At 29.5% G+C, this 15,426-nt stretch overlaps 1 protein-coding gene across 5 annotated transcripts in view; it reads right to left on the bottom strand.

Moving 5' to 3' along the window:
* Window positions 1-6,617: 6,617 nt before the first annotated feature.
* The window catches only part of LOC106464291 (BRCA2-interacting transcriptional repressor EMSY-like), a 51,833-nt gene continuing 43,024 nt past the window's right edge, over window positions 6,618-15,426 (bottom strand). The window contains exons 17-18 of one of the 5 annotated variants that reach the window (XM_022392451.1): window positions 10,303-10,454; window positions 6,618-9,366 (exon numbers count right to left, since the gene is read on the bottom strand). In XM_022392451.1, coding sequence (XP_022248159.1) covers window positions 9,022-9,366; window positions 10,303-10,454 — 497 coding nt within the window. In that variant the 3' untranslated portion in view covers window positions 6,618-9,021. Of the gene's footprint in view, window positions 9,367-10,289; window positions 10,455-15,426 lie in introns of all 5 variants that reach the window. The other 4 variants (XM_022392457.1, XM_022392460.1, XM_022392468.1 and 1 more) reach the window with 4 other exon arrangements.

The following is a 15,426-nucleotide window of genomic DNA, read 5'->3' as shown; positions in this document are numbered from 1 at the left end:
CTCATTCATGTATTCTTGAACTACATTTTGCACTACTTCAGATTTGTCAAAGTTGTCTTACTGTTGTTGAAGTGAAGCTAGACATGATTAGTTTAAGAACATTTAAATATACTATTTTGATGCTTTTCAAAATAAGTGAAACAGTTATGTTAATTATTATGGCTTGAAATTTTATGTAGTCACTGAATTATTCTATTACAAGAAATAAAACTTACAACAATAATACTTTGTATTATATTTGAAAAGAATACTGGTTGTTTCTATATAGAGCAAAATTGATATTCACATAAATTATCTAATGTTTAACATGACACTTAGTTTTTCACATGCCTGTACAAAATGGTTGGAACATAAATTCACTAGATCTGGCATCTGTATAATATTTATTTTTATCACAAGCAGCAAATAATGCATAAACTTCACAACTACAGGAAGAACCATAAATGCACAGTATACTAACATAAATTCTATAAGGCTGTGAAGTTCATTAAAAATATAACTGTTCAGTATACATTGAAAAAATTGTGAACACTTACAAAAGAAATACTGTATTAAATCTTAATGTGAGAGGTAAATTGTCAACCCTTATAATGACCTAAAATTTATTTCTTATAGGTCAGAGCTATTAAAATAAGGCTTCATTGCATTACAGTTATACTTTGCAAATAACTTACATATCTAAATAACCAATATGCCACAAATTTTGGCAAATATTTTAATAATCATTTCATATTATGTTTTAATGAAGACTAAATACAAAAGGGCTGAGTATAAAATAATGATGCAACTTAAACAAAATTCTCAATGATTACCTACACATACTCTGCTAATTACTGAAGGGTGTTTAACTTTAACATATTCTATTACTGTGTACCATTTTTCATAGGACAAACATTATTATAACATTAAAATACAATAATTAAATACCAAATTGGTTAAGGTTGCATGAAAAAGATAGATCAGACCATTTCACACATTCAAGTAAATTACAGTCTTTTCAATGTTATGAAAATCTTCACAAGAATTAATACTCTAATGTTTCTTATTATTTCCTAGCCCTTTTTTTCAAGCAATGGAATCTATGTTTGGTTAGATGCTGTATCACTGGGTGTATCAAATAGTAGGAGATAAATTATATTAATATCACTTCCTGATTCATACAGTTATTATAAACATATGTAAGTCCTTAAGTTAACCTGTTGGTTTCAGTCATGTACAAAACAGATGTCAGGAATGTAGAACACACAGTTGTAATGTCAGTAACATACTTAATATACCTATTAATTGAAAAACTTTAAACTGACATAACATTTTTAACTGTACATAACATTAAAGAAAATTACTTGAAATTAGTAAGCCAAATAACACCTTCAGAACAGTATATTTACACTTTGTACAATTCACTTGTGATAAAATAATACACCACCATACACAGCAAATTGAAGATAGTAGTCTAATGTACTGATTCACATAATATTCAGTCTAAACTTATAACTAGTTATATATTAACATGATGTATGATAGAAGTTCACAACAATGGTTTTACTCTGTGAATGCAAGTTAAAAAAATCCTTCAAGCCAAGGAGTGAATATACAATGTTTTCTAAAACAACATATTTCAATTTTCATACATTTTCTGATTTAATATTTTTATGTATTATTTTTTCAAAACCATAATCCAAGCTGATTTCCATATGACTAAGTATAACTAGAAGAATTAAGTTTTTGCACTAAAAATCTAAGCTTTTAATAAACAGCTACAATATATCAACTGTAATATGACAAAAACTAGTAAAATGTAATAAAAGTACTAATAAAAAGTTATACATATAGATAAAACCCATATGTAGAAAGGAAAAACATGATGCCTTTTTGTACATTTGAGCATGTACGAGTTATGGTATAAACAAAATTCAACTGAAAAAGTAACTTTTTAAAGAAGTATTAGTTTCTTTGTGAAAGTGTGAACCAAAATAACTTTCCATAAAAACCCAACCAAATAAGAATAAAAAGCACATTTTTTATCATATGAACAATATCATAGAATAACCATTAATCAATCAGTTTTCAATTTCTTCCAATACTATACACATGTAGGATTTCAAAACTTCAAGAATGTTGGCTTGTTACAATCATACATTATTGAATATTTTTACGTACCCTTTCACTTTCTTAACCTGGTCAAAAACAATGAAATGTTCAAAACTATAAGAGACATTTCACACCATACATCAGGGTTCATATGCTCGGTCAAGAATAAAATTCCAGGACTTTTTGAGAATGGAATTAATTTTTCCAAGACTCCAGAAACATCTTGATATATTACTGTCTGATTCATAAGAATTTATTAAAATGTACTAAGTTTCCTTCATATAGTATTACAAACAACCTAGAAGTTAATAACAGGGCAACATGCATGCATTCCATTAGTAACTACCCTAATGTGATATTAGGGATGTCCAACAAAATGTTCAATGAATTAGAAAAAGCAGTTTTATACTTAAGCTTTCATTATTAGATGCTCAGCCAGCCTTTGGCAACACTCAGTTTCCTTCATATAGTATTACAAACAACCTAGAAGTTAATAACAGGGCAACATGCATGCAATCCATTAGTAACTACCCTAATGTGATATTAGCGATGTCCAACAAAATGTTCAATGAATTAGAAAAAGCAGTTTTATACTTAAGCTTTCATTATTAGATGCTCAGCCAGCCTTTGGCAACACTCAGATTTTCCGTAAGAGTCGAATGTAATTGATGATCAACAGATTATTTTAAATATGAAGAAAATATGTAACAAAAAATTATGTTTAATTTACTAAAAGTAAAAAATAAATGTAATTTAATTTTCAATTGTTGTCAGTTGTCAGTATTTCACAGTTTAAAAATCTATATCTTAGTAAAGTTTTTATTTGCTTTCTAGATTGTTATTTACAAAAAATGTACTCTAATTTCATTTTTTTTATGCAGGCAAAAGCAAACAAGATGAAAATTAAGTGTTACATCAATTGTGATTTTTTTTATTGGTCCACTGTACTGTTTAGGCTGCTTAGATATGGTACATGATCAACAAAGCCTCACTGCAGTGACACTTGACTCATCTGTGTATGAAAAAGATACAAAGTTGATAAACTTTAATAACTTGTATATGGAAACCAAGAAATCTGAAAATAAATGTTTAAGGTGAACTATTACTGTCATTACAAATAACTTAGGCAATAAATCCCTCTTTTTTTTTTCAAAGTCCATGGCTTTTTGTGATTTCTTACAAACTTTCACTATTCCAGGAACTGATGAACCCTGATATATTTATTAAGGTAAAAAAAGAAATTTAATGTGTCACCTTCTCCCCCTTAAAAGTTTTCAGCCTCATTATTTAGAAGGGACACTTATTTTTCTTATCTTCGGATGTGTCTACTGTTCTGCATGAATAACAGCATGAAAAAAATTATTATAGTTTAATTCAAATGCTTGAAACTTTGTAGAATGAACGGCAACTGCCTGTTGTAGAGACTCAAGTGTAGAGGATGACGTTTCGAAAGTCTTTCATCTTCAGGTCAGTGTGTGTAAGGTGTTGTCGGTCTTTATAGTATTCTGGTGGATTGTGGAGAGCGTATTATGATTGGTTGGTTTATCCCTGTTTCTGATTGGAGAAGAGATTTCCTGTAGATTCAGCCAATGATAGTCACAGGTTACTCACCTCTAATCTGAAATCTCTGTTTAGTAAAGGTTTAATTATGTTAATATAAAACAATTCTTTAATTTTTCTTGTCTCTGTCTGTGTCGATGATTCTAGATTTTTCCCAGTTTATTTTGTGTCCAGTTGACATGGCATGTTCTGCAATAGCTGAATTTTGTGTTTTCATGAGTCTTGTACAGTCTTAATGTTCTTTTATTCTTGTCCCGAGTCTTCTTCCTGTTTCTCCAATGTATGTTTTATTGCAGGAACACAGAATTTCATAAATGATGTTTTTGTGTTTCTCATTGGTAGGTTGCCGTTTTTGTTTTGTTTTTACCAGAATGGACCTTAATGTCTTGTAAGATTTCCACTGGATTTCTATGTTTAATTTCTTGGCTATGCGTTTGACTTTTTCACTGAAATGTTTGTGGGTAGGGGAGGTAAATGGTAGTAGTGGTAGTGTTTTTCTGATCTACTACCATTTACCTCCCCTACCTGCAAAATTAAGAAAAATTAAAGAATCGTTCTATATTAACACAATTAAACCTTCACTAAACAGAGATTTCGCATTAGAGGTGAGTAACCTGTGGCTATCACTGGCTGAACCTACAGGAAATCTCTCCTCCAATCAGAAACAGGGATAAACCAATCAATTATAACACACTCTCCACAATCCATCAGAATACTAGAAAGATCGACAACACCTGACACACACACTGACCTGAAGGCGGAAGACTTTTGAAACGTCATCCTCTACACCAGGCAGTTGCAATCCATTCTACAAAGTTTTATCATTTATACTTTGTCTAAACAACCTACCAAAGAATTCAAATGCTTATTATTAAAGATAATTAGCATGTTGCTTTCTGTAAAAAAAAAAAAAAGTTCTCAATTAGAAATAACACTAAATATTGGAGAAAACTTTCTACAATTAATGAACAGAAAACAAGTGCTGTCTTGATAAACTGTTGCTGGAATCGTTTTGTAAAAGATAAAGAACTAAAGTAATAAAAACAAAATTAAATACATGGTACAATATACTACTATCATACCTATGATTTTTTCTTACTTTTCTGTAATATTGACATTCATATTTCATACGGTATATTGATTCTTTCTTGAAAAGTATTAAAATGTAACTTGCTATTTAATAGTGGATCAAGTAGAGCATTGAATATTAAGTACATTCTGATGATCATGCATGAAACATATATATCAACATATCTAAAAATATCACATGAAATCTATGTTCATTATTTCATTTGATTGTTATTACAACTACTGATCTTGTACATTGAAATATGTATAAGCAACTAATAGAGTATACTCAGTTCTTTAAACAAAATTAAATGGATATTAGAGAAAAAGACCATCTAACCATTCTTATCTAGAGCTGAGTGATTTAATTGATTAATTGACATAACAAATTACTTATGAGTGGCAATTACATCGATTAGTGTCCCATAAGCTAATCGATTAATGTCACGAATATAATAAAGTAATCAAAATTAGGGTTTTCATTTATTCTCAATATAGAAGTAAATAAAATATTGCCATTCTGTCTGTAAAGCACAAAGCTACATAATGGGCAAATGGGAGGATAATTTTGTGATTTGAGGGTCTCAGGTTTGACTCCATTTGTCACTAAATTTCACATCCCAACTTTCTTAATGCAAAGCTACCTGCCACTGTCACTAATTTTGAACTGCTGCTGTTTTTGGGGATGGGGAGAGGTAGGGGAGAAGAGTCCAAAGGGGGTTACCCCCCCCGAAATTAAGAATCATATCGTTTAATATTATATACGTTGGCACAGATCTAGGGGGCTTAAGCCCTCCATTTTTTTTCAGAAATTAATAAAGAAAATGGCCAATAGTATTGGAAAGAAATATTATATGTCAGCATTTTTTTTATTGGTCTATTAATTACCATAATAAGCTTTTTCTTATAGTTTTTTTGAAGTCAACACAGCTGGAGTCTACAGCAATCTGGTTACAGCCTCATTTGATAACTGATTATTTCTAAATGAATATAACTATATGAACATCAATTAAATGTTGCCATGGTAAATTTTTGCACCTTGGCTTTTTCCAGACACACTAATAATGTGTGGGTGCTCTACAGTTTAAAGTTTTATTTTTTATCAAAGTTAGTGTTATTTTTCAGAATTTGTGGTGCATACTGGAGGGATTTAGACATCTTGGTAATAAAATTAGGATAAAAACAACCTTTACTCTACAGATAATAATGGAACCCACCTCCCATTAAAATATCCTGGATGATCTTGTTTTGAGTAACAGTTTTTCAAAGTATGGATATCAAACATGCATGAATCACATGTTTGAAAAACGTTTAACATAAGTATTCAATCTTGCAGGCTTTAACATTTTATTTTATTTTCTTCATGAATATCAGTATTGTTTGTCAAATATCATGTACTGATTTTTGCATGTTTTGAAAAATAATTTGACTTCCTACAATGAAAGAAGTATTCAACTAACTTGCACATAATGTGGATCTATAGCTGAAACTAGTCATTTTTTGAGAAATATTTTAATGTTCATGTTTTTAGTGATAAGTCTTAACATTACATAAAAATTGTTTGAGATTGTCATGAATAAACATGTTTATTTTCATTAGCAAAAATAAAGTAGTTTTTAGTACAACTTTTGTACTACTTTCCATTATGATAAATTTTAATGTACAACAGTTTAGGATGAACAAAATAACTTACTCCTAAATTTTTGTACCTAAAGAAAGGATTTCCTCTAGTTTTTCATATGTTTTTGCCACAACTTTGTACGGCAAGTGTATATGTTAATTCTAAGTGCTTAAACAATTTTAACTTAAAAATATTTTTAAATTAATATTTTGTCATATTCTGACATTTATTTACCATAATTCATAAAGAAAAGTTAATATTTTTATTTCTGCACAGATGCAAAGAGTTTTGCCTGTAAACAAAACAATGTCATTTTTAAAAAAAAAATTGCCTATCCCAAAGAATAACTATCACTTTTTGAAAATATATTATCTATTTCTTGATTTTCAAGCATTTCATTTAATTTTTGTACAGGTCTTGGTTGAAAACTTGATATGGTGCTACATTAAATGGTTTGATAACTTACTAATAAAACACAGCTTTGAAATCAGCTGTAAAGAAAGTTTAAATATGATTGGATAGAACAAGTAGACTATCATATATTAACAGAGTAGATAAATAGGTTTAAGTTTTTTTAAATAATTCAATAGACTATTCTTTCAGTTTCTTCCATTGTGTTTTGTGAATATATTTGTATGTTAAATTATTTCTTCAATGAGGATGCATCAGATAACTTGAAATAAGGTAGGTAAGCTTATACAGTTTAGAAATGGGTTGAATGTGTTACAAGGACAATTTTATGTACCTTGGTTTTTTAAAGTACCAGCAGAAAATAGACCCAAATTGTATTTGAGGCACACCATCTACTGGTTTAACCTCAATTTCACCAAACTCACATGCTAAAAGAAATGAGAAAAGTGGCAGATGTGGGTGTTCAAACCCACATCTTTACCACCTTTCCCTTTCTGCAGCTAGAAGTGGGAAGGCAGTTGCTTGCAAATATAATGATAATAACAACAATAATAAAAAAAAAATAGTAAGAAAGATAATGATTAGAGTAATATACATAAATGGAGTAGACAGCAAACTTGTCCTTTAAGTTGGCATTCAAGCTCCTATTATGATGTCTGGACATAAATACCAAGTTAAGGTCCTAGTATACCAAGCCCGACCTTTTGCTATTAGTAAGGCTGTGGAATGTTGTGGGCTTGAGCATTCACATCTGTTCCTTCTTTCTTTTTTTTAAGCATGTGAGGCTGGCAAAATTGAGGTTAAGCCAGATAGATGGTGTACACCAATGGAAAAAAAAAATCCGGGCTCATTACGTAATGATTTGTGACCTGGTGTTGGATATTGGGTTTGTGGTTGCATTTTTACTTCTTCACATATATTTTTTTCATTTCTTTAATTACTTTCTTTTTTCTTCTCTACAAAATTAAATCTAATTATATTTCACCTAAGGTTTGGATGTACTTTGTAAAATTAATGCTATCTTTGCTTTTGATGTAATCTATGTAAAAAAGATTTTGTAGCTTACTTAAATAATATATATAAATATAAATCAGATAAGTCACATGACGGGAGATTGCTTAAGGCTTAATAAAGACATTTTGTTGATGCTTGTCTCTTTGTTTAAAATTAGTGTTTTACTTTTTAATACGGTTATATTGAGTTGAAATGCTTGTAAACACGAGTTTTTTATGTTCATCAAATAAAACTGTCATCAGATCAGATAAGTTTACAAATTGTCTAACTGGCTACTTAATTATCTGTAATTGTAATCATGATATGTTTTTAAATAAAAATGATTATTTTGTTGTGAGAGTAAAACACGTTTTCATTATTTAATTATCAATTTATTTAATTTCAGAAGATCAGTATCGGATTACTGTATATTTGAAAAATAAACAGAGGTTATCTCTTGGTGGTATTTAGTCAATGTCAGCAACTCAACTACCAAGTAGAAAATGTCTATAACTTGTGGAAAAATATGTTTAATGCAAATGTGCAACCTTCAGAAGAAGTCTATCATAACAAATCAGGGGTAATTTGACATTTACTTAAAAAAATCAATGTAAAAGATAATACGAAAATTAATATCATGTTGGAATAATGCAGTGTTTGAAAAAATTAAGATGGTAGTACATACCCATCACCTTTTTAGTACAGGTTGTAGGGGACATGGTGTATTAATCAATTAATAAGTCTGTCAATTAATAAATTAGCAAATACATTAATCACCCAGCTCTATTTTTATCACACCTGCTGAATTTTATTGATTTTGTACATCTGATATCTATCATCAGGTGCACATATATATTGTTAGATATGAAAAAAAAAAAGTCCTTTAAGTATACAGTTACTTAAAAGATAAATCTGCTACAATTCAGTCAATTTTCAGGATTATCTTTTAATACAGTAATAATGTTTTTTTCTTAAAGTGAATCACTATATAAAACAATTTTGACCTACAAGTACAGTAGCTACAAGCCAACATCTACTGGCTATGACCAGTTGGATATGCTTTTTCTATAAGCTTGTATTTTACATATGGATTTTTACATATTCAAGGACATTAAATTTTTTCAATACAACTAAATTGTATATATATATTCTTTAATTTTATATTCAGATTCTTTAATAAGTCATTACCTTTTTCCCATGCAATGAAAATCTGGAAAAAGGATATAAGGTACTTTCAACATGCCAAAATCATGAGCAAAACATTCTTTAAAGATTCTCTATTTCTCAGTTACTTCCCTACTGCCTTCTTGGGAAGATGATACAGAACTCAGCTTTGTTCTTACGATCTCATTTGAACAATCCTGTGACAATCGTTCATTAGATTCTAAACTTTCTTGTTGGCTTGTGAAATCTTCCAGTTTCATTAAACTTATATTAAATCCACAAGGTTCAACAGTCACATTAGTGTTCAATGCTTGGCTGTTCTGATTCTTCACATCCATATTGGTGGTCAACACCTTATCTCCTTCACATCTGTTTTGGCCAGGTAACTGAAAGGTAAACACCTCTGGGGATCTGTGGCTACTTTCTGGGTTAGTTAAACCCCTGGCAGGTTTATTTATCTGTATATTAAACAACAAAACCTGTGTTTCACATGCATGAACTTACTGAAAGTAGAATCAGAAACCACTAAAAAATCAACTTCTTAATTTACTTACTTCAACATAAAAATTGAACATGTAAGTTTTAAGCAGATTCTGTATTATACTTTTATTAACTGGAATTATTATGCCTAATAAAGCTTTCTATGCCTATCTTAAAAACAAACACAACAATAAAACAGCTGAAACATTCTTGAATGATTATTTTTAATATTTTCATTTAAATAAAATTATTCTTAAACTCCACAAATGCTTTAGACGGTCAAGTTAAAAATCCAATATATTTGTGTCTTTGCACTGCTGATTGCAGCTTTTATGATGTGGTTTCATATCACACACTCATAAAAAGCAAGTACCAAAAAAATATAACCATTGTCTTATTTAGTAGCCTTTATTCTATTATAAATCACATTTGTAGTTTCAATTAAAAAGTATATTTCAATCAGAATTCTAACTGTTCAATACCACAAGCTCAGATGAGGCAAAAATGTTATTCAAGTAAATGGAAACGAATAATGTCACTTTAATTAATAACTGCAGATAACATTAAAATTTAATAATGTTTTATGCAAAAAAACAAACACAAAACAATGCACATTTGGGAGATTATGACAGAACAAATACAAGGATCAATATTGGCATACCATATTTGAGAAAAGGGTACTGAAGCATGTTTTCATACACTTTTCACAATACATCTTCTAAACTAACAAAAATAATAAAAGAATTGCAGAGCCAATGAAATTTTACTATCTCTATAATGCTAAGCCATTATTTATTTATTTATTATTATTTTTTGAAGATAAGAAAAAGTTTGAAGAAATAGTAAACAGTTTTGAAAAACAACTGACAACTGAGCTAAACACTTAAGAGGAAGGTCCTACCGTCTTTACCCACATCATCAGCTTGGCTGATTCCAAGTCTGTTTGTCAGACTTCCTGGATTCTGGAGTAGGTCCTCCACTAGTCTCAATGTGTCAGGATCCAGCTGAGCTGATGCTAACAAGTCAATAACGTGGTGTTGAGTCACAGTATTCCCTTCTGACCCAGCTATGGATCAAAATTAATAACACCACACAAATTGTAATTTTTGTGTTAAGGAAACAAAAACTAAAACTGAAACTTAAAAATTTCATGTTTTAGTTTCATATTCTTCATATGCCCATGAAGAGGAAAATTAAAGCATTAAACAACAGTAAATACTCCAATAAAATGCTAATGCTGTAAAGAAGTTTACTTATTATTATTTTTTAATTATTTTTAACTTATTGAAAACATTTGGTCAATGGTCTAGTGTCTTTTACATACTTATAACTACAAGTATTATATTCTAGATGTGTTAATTTTTTGAACACAAAACAAAATTATTTTTTGTCTAGTGGATTGAAAATATATTACACAGCTTCTTATAGTTAACTATCCACATTACCATTATTCTTCAAGTAAACTTTATAATGAATACACATGATAAATACATTTTACAATGGACAACTTCTTAAAAATGTACTTGGACAGTCATTTATACTAGCATGGTTGAGAGTAGAAAATTTTACCAATACTGGAAATTACCAGGCATTCACAAACAAATATTTCCCTCTGACTATGCTGTATTCATGTAATCATTACTGGTAGTAATCTTGTCAAAGCAAGTATCTTAAAAATATGTCTCGAGTATGAAATGAAGCAAAAAAAAAAGCTCATGATGAAACAAAACTGATTTTTTTCAAGACTTTTTTTGTACTTAACCCATTCTGGCCAAAATCACCAGTATGAATCTCTGTACCTAATATATCTCTCTCCCACCCATGCAATAGTCCTTAGGAACTTATCCCAAAACTCTTAATTGGATTTGACTTTAAGAATTGTTAAATTTTGTCATGTTTTGTGTTAATGGTTTTCTGAATATTATGATATAGATATAATTATGTAAAATGGCAATTTGTTATTCCACAATTGATATATTTCATTTACAAAAAAGTATGTTTTTTTATTTTTATAATCTGCTTTGTCAGAAGTTGAACTGGCAAACTGAATCACTCGTGTCATTTCAGTAAAAAATTCAAAAAAAAAAGATTTAGGAAGTTGTTAAAAAATACAAATAAAAGTTTCCAATCTGTCATGTTAATATAGAAAATGAAACAGATCATATAAATTTCATAACAGATTATTTAAAGGCATGAAAGAAAGTCCCTAAATAATTTTACTAAACCTAACTCTATGTATCATACTAATGAACTTATCAATGAACAAGTTAATCCAGAAATGTTTATTCCAAATTTTTCTATGTATGCAAGTGTATATATTATTTATATAATCAATTTCAAGTTGTTGTTTTTTAAAAAGCTAGTACAGATTCTTGTTACGATGCAAATTAACATCAATATTACCTTCACCAACAAATCAATGTATTTATGTTAAATTAAAAAAACTTGTGCATCTTTTATAAAGTTCTTCTATCCTAAGCTAAAATTGGGCAAAACTTAAAAATATTACAAAAATGGATCAAACAAGGAAGAGAGGGATAATGATACATTACATAAAGGTAGATAAAGAACTTTGTGATTGGTGGGACTGAAGGTATGCGCGTGTGTGTGTGTGTTTAAGAGCTTTCAAATACTGGTAAAAGAAAAATACTACTGATGCTAATAAGTCAATAACGTGATGTTGAGTCATAGTATTTCCCACTGACCCAGCTATGAATCAAAATTAATAACCATACAAATTGTAATTTTGTGTTAAGGAAATTAAAATTGAAAATTTTATGTAACGGAATTTGTTCTAATTTTCGCTTTAAAATAATTAACACTCTTGTTATAAAAACTAAATAATCATTAAATATTAGATCACTAAATGAACTAAATAATAACTCTTACATTAAACAGTCTTTTATATCCAACAACATTCTTGATCTAGATGTAAGTATTTGAAGAATTACCAGAACTAGGCTTCAGATGCTCTTTTAGATCCTACATAATTTTGGTCCATGTTGAGAACAAACATATCAATAAACAATATAGGAGCATTGAAGTATATTAATAATTTAGTCTTGTGCCTTGAACAAAATCTCAATTATCGATACTGATTTTAAGACTATATACTGAAATATGTGGATAGTTTGATTTTAAAATATTTTTGAGTTTATTACTCAATGCACAGCTGTCTTTACCCATAATGAGAAGACTGGCATAAAATGATAGTTTGGGCATATCAAATCTCACTTTACAAGAGATGTACATTCTATTTAAAAAAATTGTTAAATATTGTCAAGTAATGAAAGATAACCATTTTTAACAATAAGTTTTACAGTTTCAATTTCTGTATGAAAATAATGCTAGTTACTGGGAATGTGATAAGCTGTATCACATATTTATCACATTATCCTTATATTTAACAGGTTCAAAACTGTCAAGAAGATTAAATAATTCTGTATATTTTAGTTCATGATAATTTCCTATTTATAAATGATCCACTCAGTTATAATATTTAAACCTAAAAAAAGAAAAGGCAAATTTAGTTATTTGCTTCTTTAACTGTAAATATAATGTAAGACTGTTGTTTATTTAAACACTCTAAGAATGAATTTATTTGTTCTTTTTCCTGAAAAAGATATCTGATAAGTCTGAAACTCTCTGGAGGGTTACTTAACCATTGCTTTTCATAACATAATAAATCTGACAGTTGTTTAGAGACCTCAAACTATTCTTAACTGTATACTCATTCTTTTCCAATGTTTTAAGAAAACAATTAAAAAACTGCCAATTCTTAGTTAATGGTAACTATATTTGAAACTATTAACCTAACGGAACAATTATTTTTATGAATTTTTGGTAAACCATACAAAATACAACTGTGGGAACCTACCCATTTAATATTTTTGTATGCTTTATTTCCAATGACATTATCTTTCTTTAATTTTAACAAATATCTTTGTGCATTACCATCTCTTTTTTTTTTTGTGGGATCAATATTCAGTTTTCTAAATTTAGTTTCATCAGATATTACTGTAAGTACTTACTAACATATGTCATACATATGCCTGTTCTCAATGTAGATGAGATTATGTGAGACTAACCATGCAACGTTTACAGCAGCACATCAAAAAGCAGCTGAAGCCTAATGCTGGCAATTCTTCAAATATCTAGATCAGGAATGTGATGGAACTGCTCATGAAAAGAGCAATACAGTCCAATAATGAACAAAACGTTGGGATAGAAGAACCTCTGGTTATTAAAAAACTCAAATGTTAAAAACTAGAAATAAAAAAGGAAAACATGGTTATCAGCTCTTAGGAAGCCACGAGACTATCTGACACATAAATGATGCACTGTTCATCACTGAACAAGTAACGCTCTCAAAAAAGAAAAAAAAAAAGGTGAAGAGAGGGAAGGTAGATATTTCTACATGTCATGAATATTACATTTTCCTTTTTAAAGAACTGACAATAGCAATAATTTCAGAATAAATTACACAATTTGATTTATATCAGTTTGCAGTCATGGACATTTGGCTGCTTCAATGAGATGTGACTCTTATGAGTAAAGATAATGTTCTAGAAAATTGAGTAAATATCTTTAGGCTGAGAAAATGTAGTAACTATTCAAGTTTGTAATTTTTCAAGAAACATATTTGAGAGTATGATTACTGCTAGTTATTCTTGTTGAGACTGCTCTACGGATTTTACATGACTTGTTTTGGGGACAGGTATGGCAGAATTAATGGCTCTCTGAATAATGCCATCTAGGTATTCTATTTCTGAATGAAATGTTTACCATTACTGCATAATTTAAGCTTAGTTTAACATAAAACTTATAAGTAGGGACTAACTTTCAGAGTGTTGGTAGTATGATTTAATTTTTGGAAATGAAAATAAATGAGAAATGTTTTAAAGGATTACACAATAGATGAAAGAGAGAGACCAGAACAGAATTTGTCAAGATTTTTCCCAATGCCAACTTTATTTTAAAAAGCATCAACATAACAGACTGTCACAATGTTTCAATACAGGCTCTAAAATATTAAAATATTTCCTTCTACAGACTAATGAAAACATGGCAGCAACTTGGATCCAGTTTTGGACCAAATTAATGCTCATTGAAAAGAAAAACTTATAGACTTCCTTCAACAGAAACATATTTCTACCCATTCCTTAGGTCCTACCAAAAAAAATATTCACACACATAAAATAAAAGATGCTTCATTCTAGAGTGCACTAATTTACCACTTTGTTAACTAGCACCAACTTGACAACATATTTATAGAAATGGTAGGCCTAAAGTGAAAATGGGTAGTTCTAACTTTAAAGCAAAAACCAGAAACTGCTGAAAGCTTAAATAACATCACAAAAAACAACAACATATTTTCGATGACGAGGAACCCACTTTGAGACTAATAATGGCTGGAGACGGCTTGATGATGACAAAACCTTGTCAAAATGTTGTACATTTGCTGTTATATTAAAGTTTTTCTTCATTACCAATTCAAGCCGTCTCCAGCCATTATTAACAACATATTTTGTTTAAATTTAGGAAAATGGAGTAATGTGAAAGAAAACTCAAGTTAAATCATTTTTCTGTTTTTGTAACTATAGCAGACATCTTCAATAAGCATTGTTTTAGTTTACATTACTGTTTTCTGTATTTTACTGATGCATTCTTGTTGCACAAAATGACACCTCATTTATCCACAGATTTACCATATGCATGAACTCTTGTATCCCAAAACACATGGATAAATTTGATGATAAGGAACCCACTTTGGGACTAATAATGCTTGGAAACAGCTTGAATGGGTAATGAAGAAAAATGTTAATTTAAGTTTAACATAACAGCAAATGTACAATGTTTCTACAAGGTTTTGTCATCAACAGGTATAATTAGTTTACACTGACACAGATATATATACAGTACGGAACAAACAGGTCACATGACCAGATACTGTTGCACAACTTAGAAGAGATATCTTGGCACCCCAGGGTGTTGGTTCAGAGTAGGGTTGTTTTGTTCAATTAAGATAGATTTTCCTT

The sequence above is a fragment of the Limulus polyphemus genome, unplaced genomic scaffold (genome assembly GCF_000517525.1).
Source record: "Limulus polyphemus unplaced genomic scaffold, Limulus_polyphemus-2.1.2 Scaffold59, whole genome shotgun sequence".
Lineage (NCBI taxonomy): Eukaryota > Metazoa > Arthropoda > Merostomata > Xiphosura > Limulidae > Limulus > Limulus polyphemus.
The sequence above is the reverse complement of the archived record's forward strand: the minus strand, read 5'-3'. Positions and strand labels throughout refer to the sequence as shown.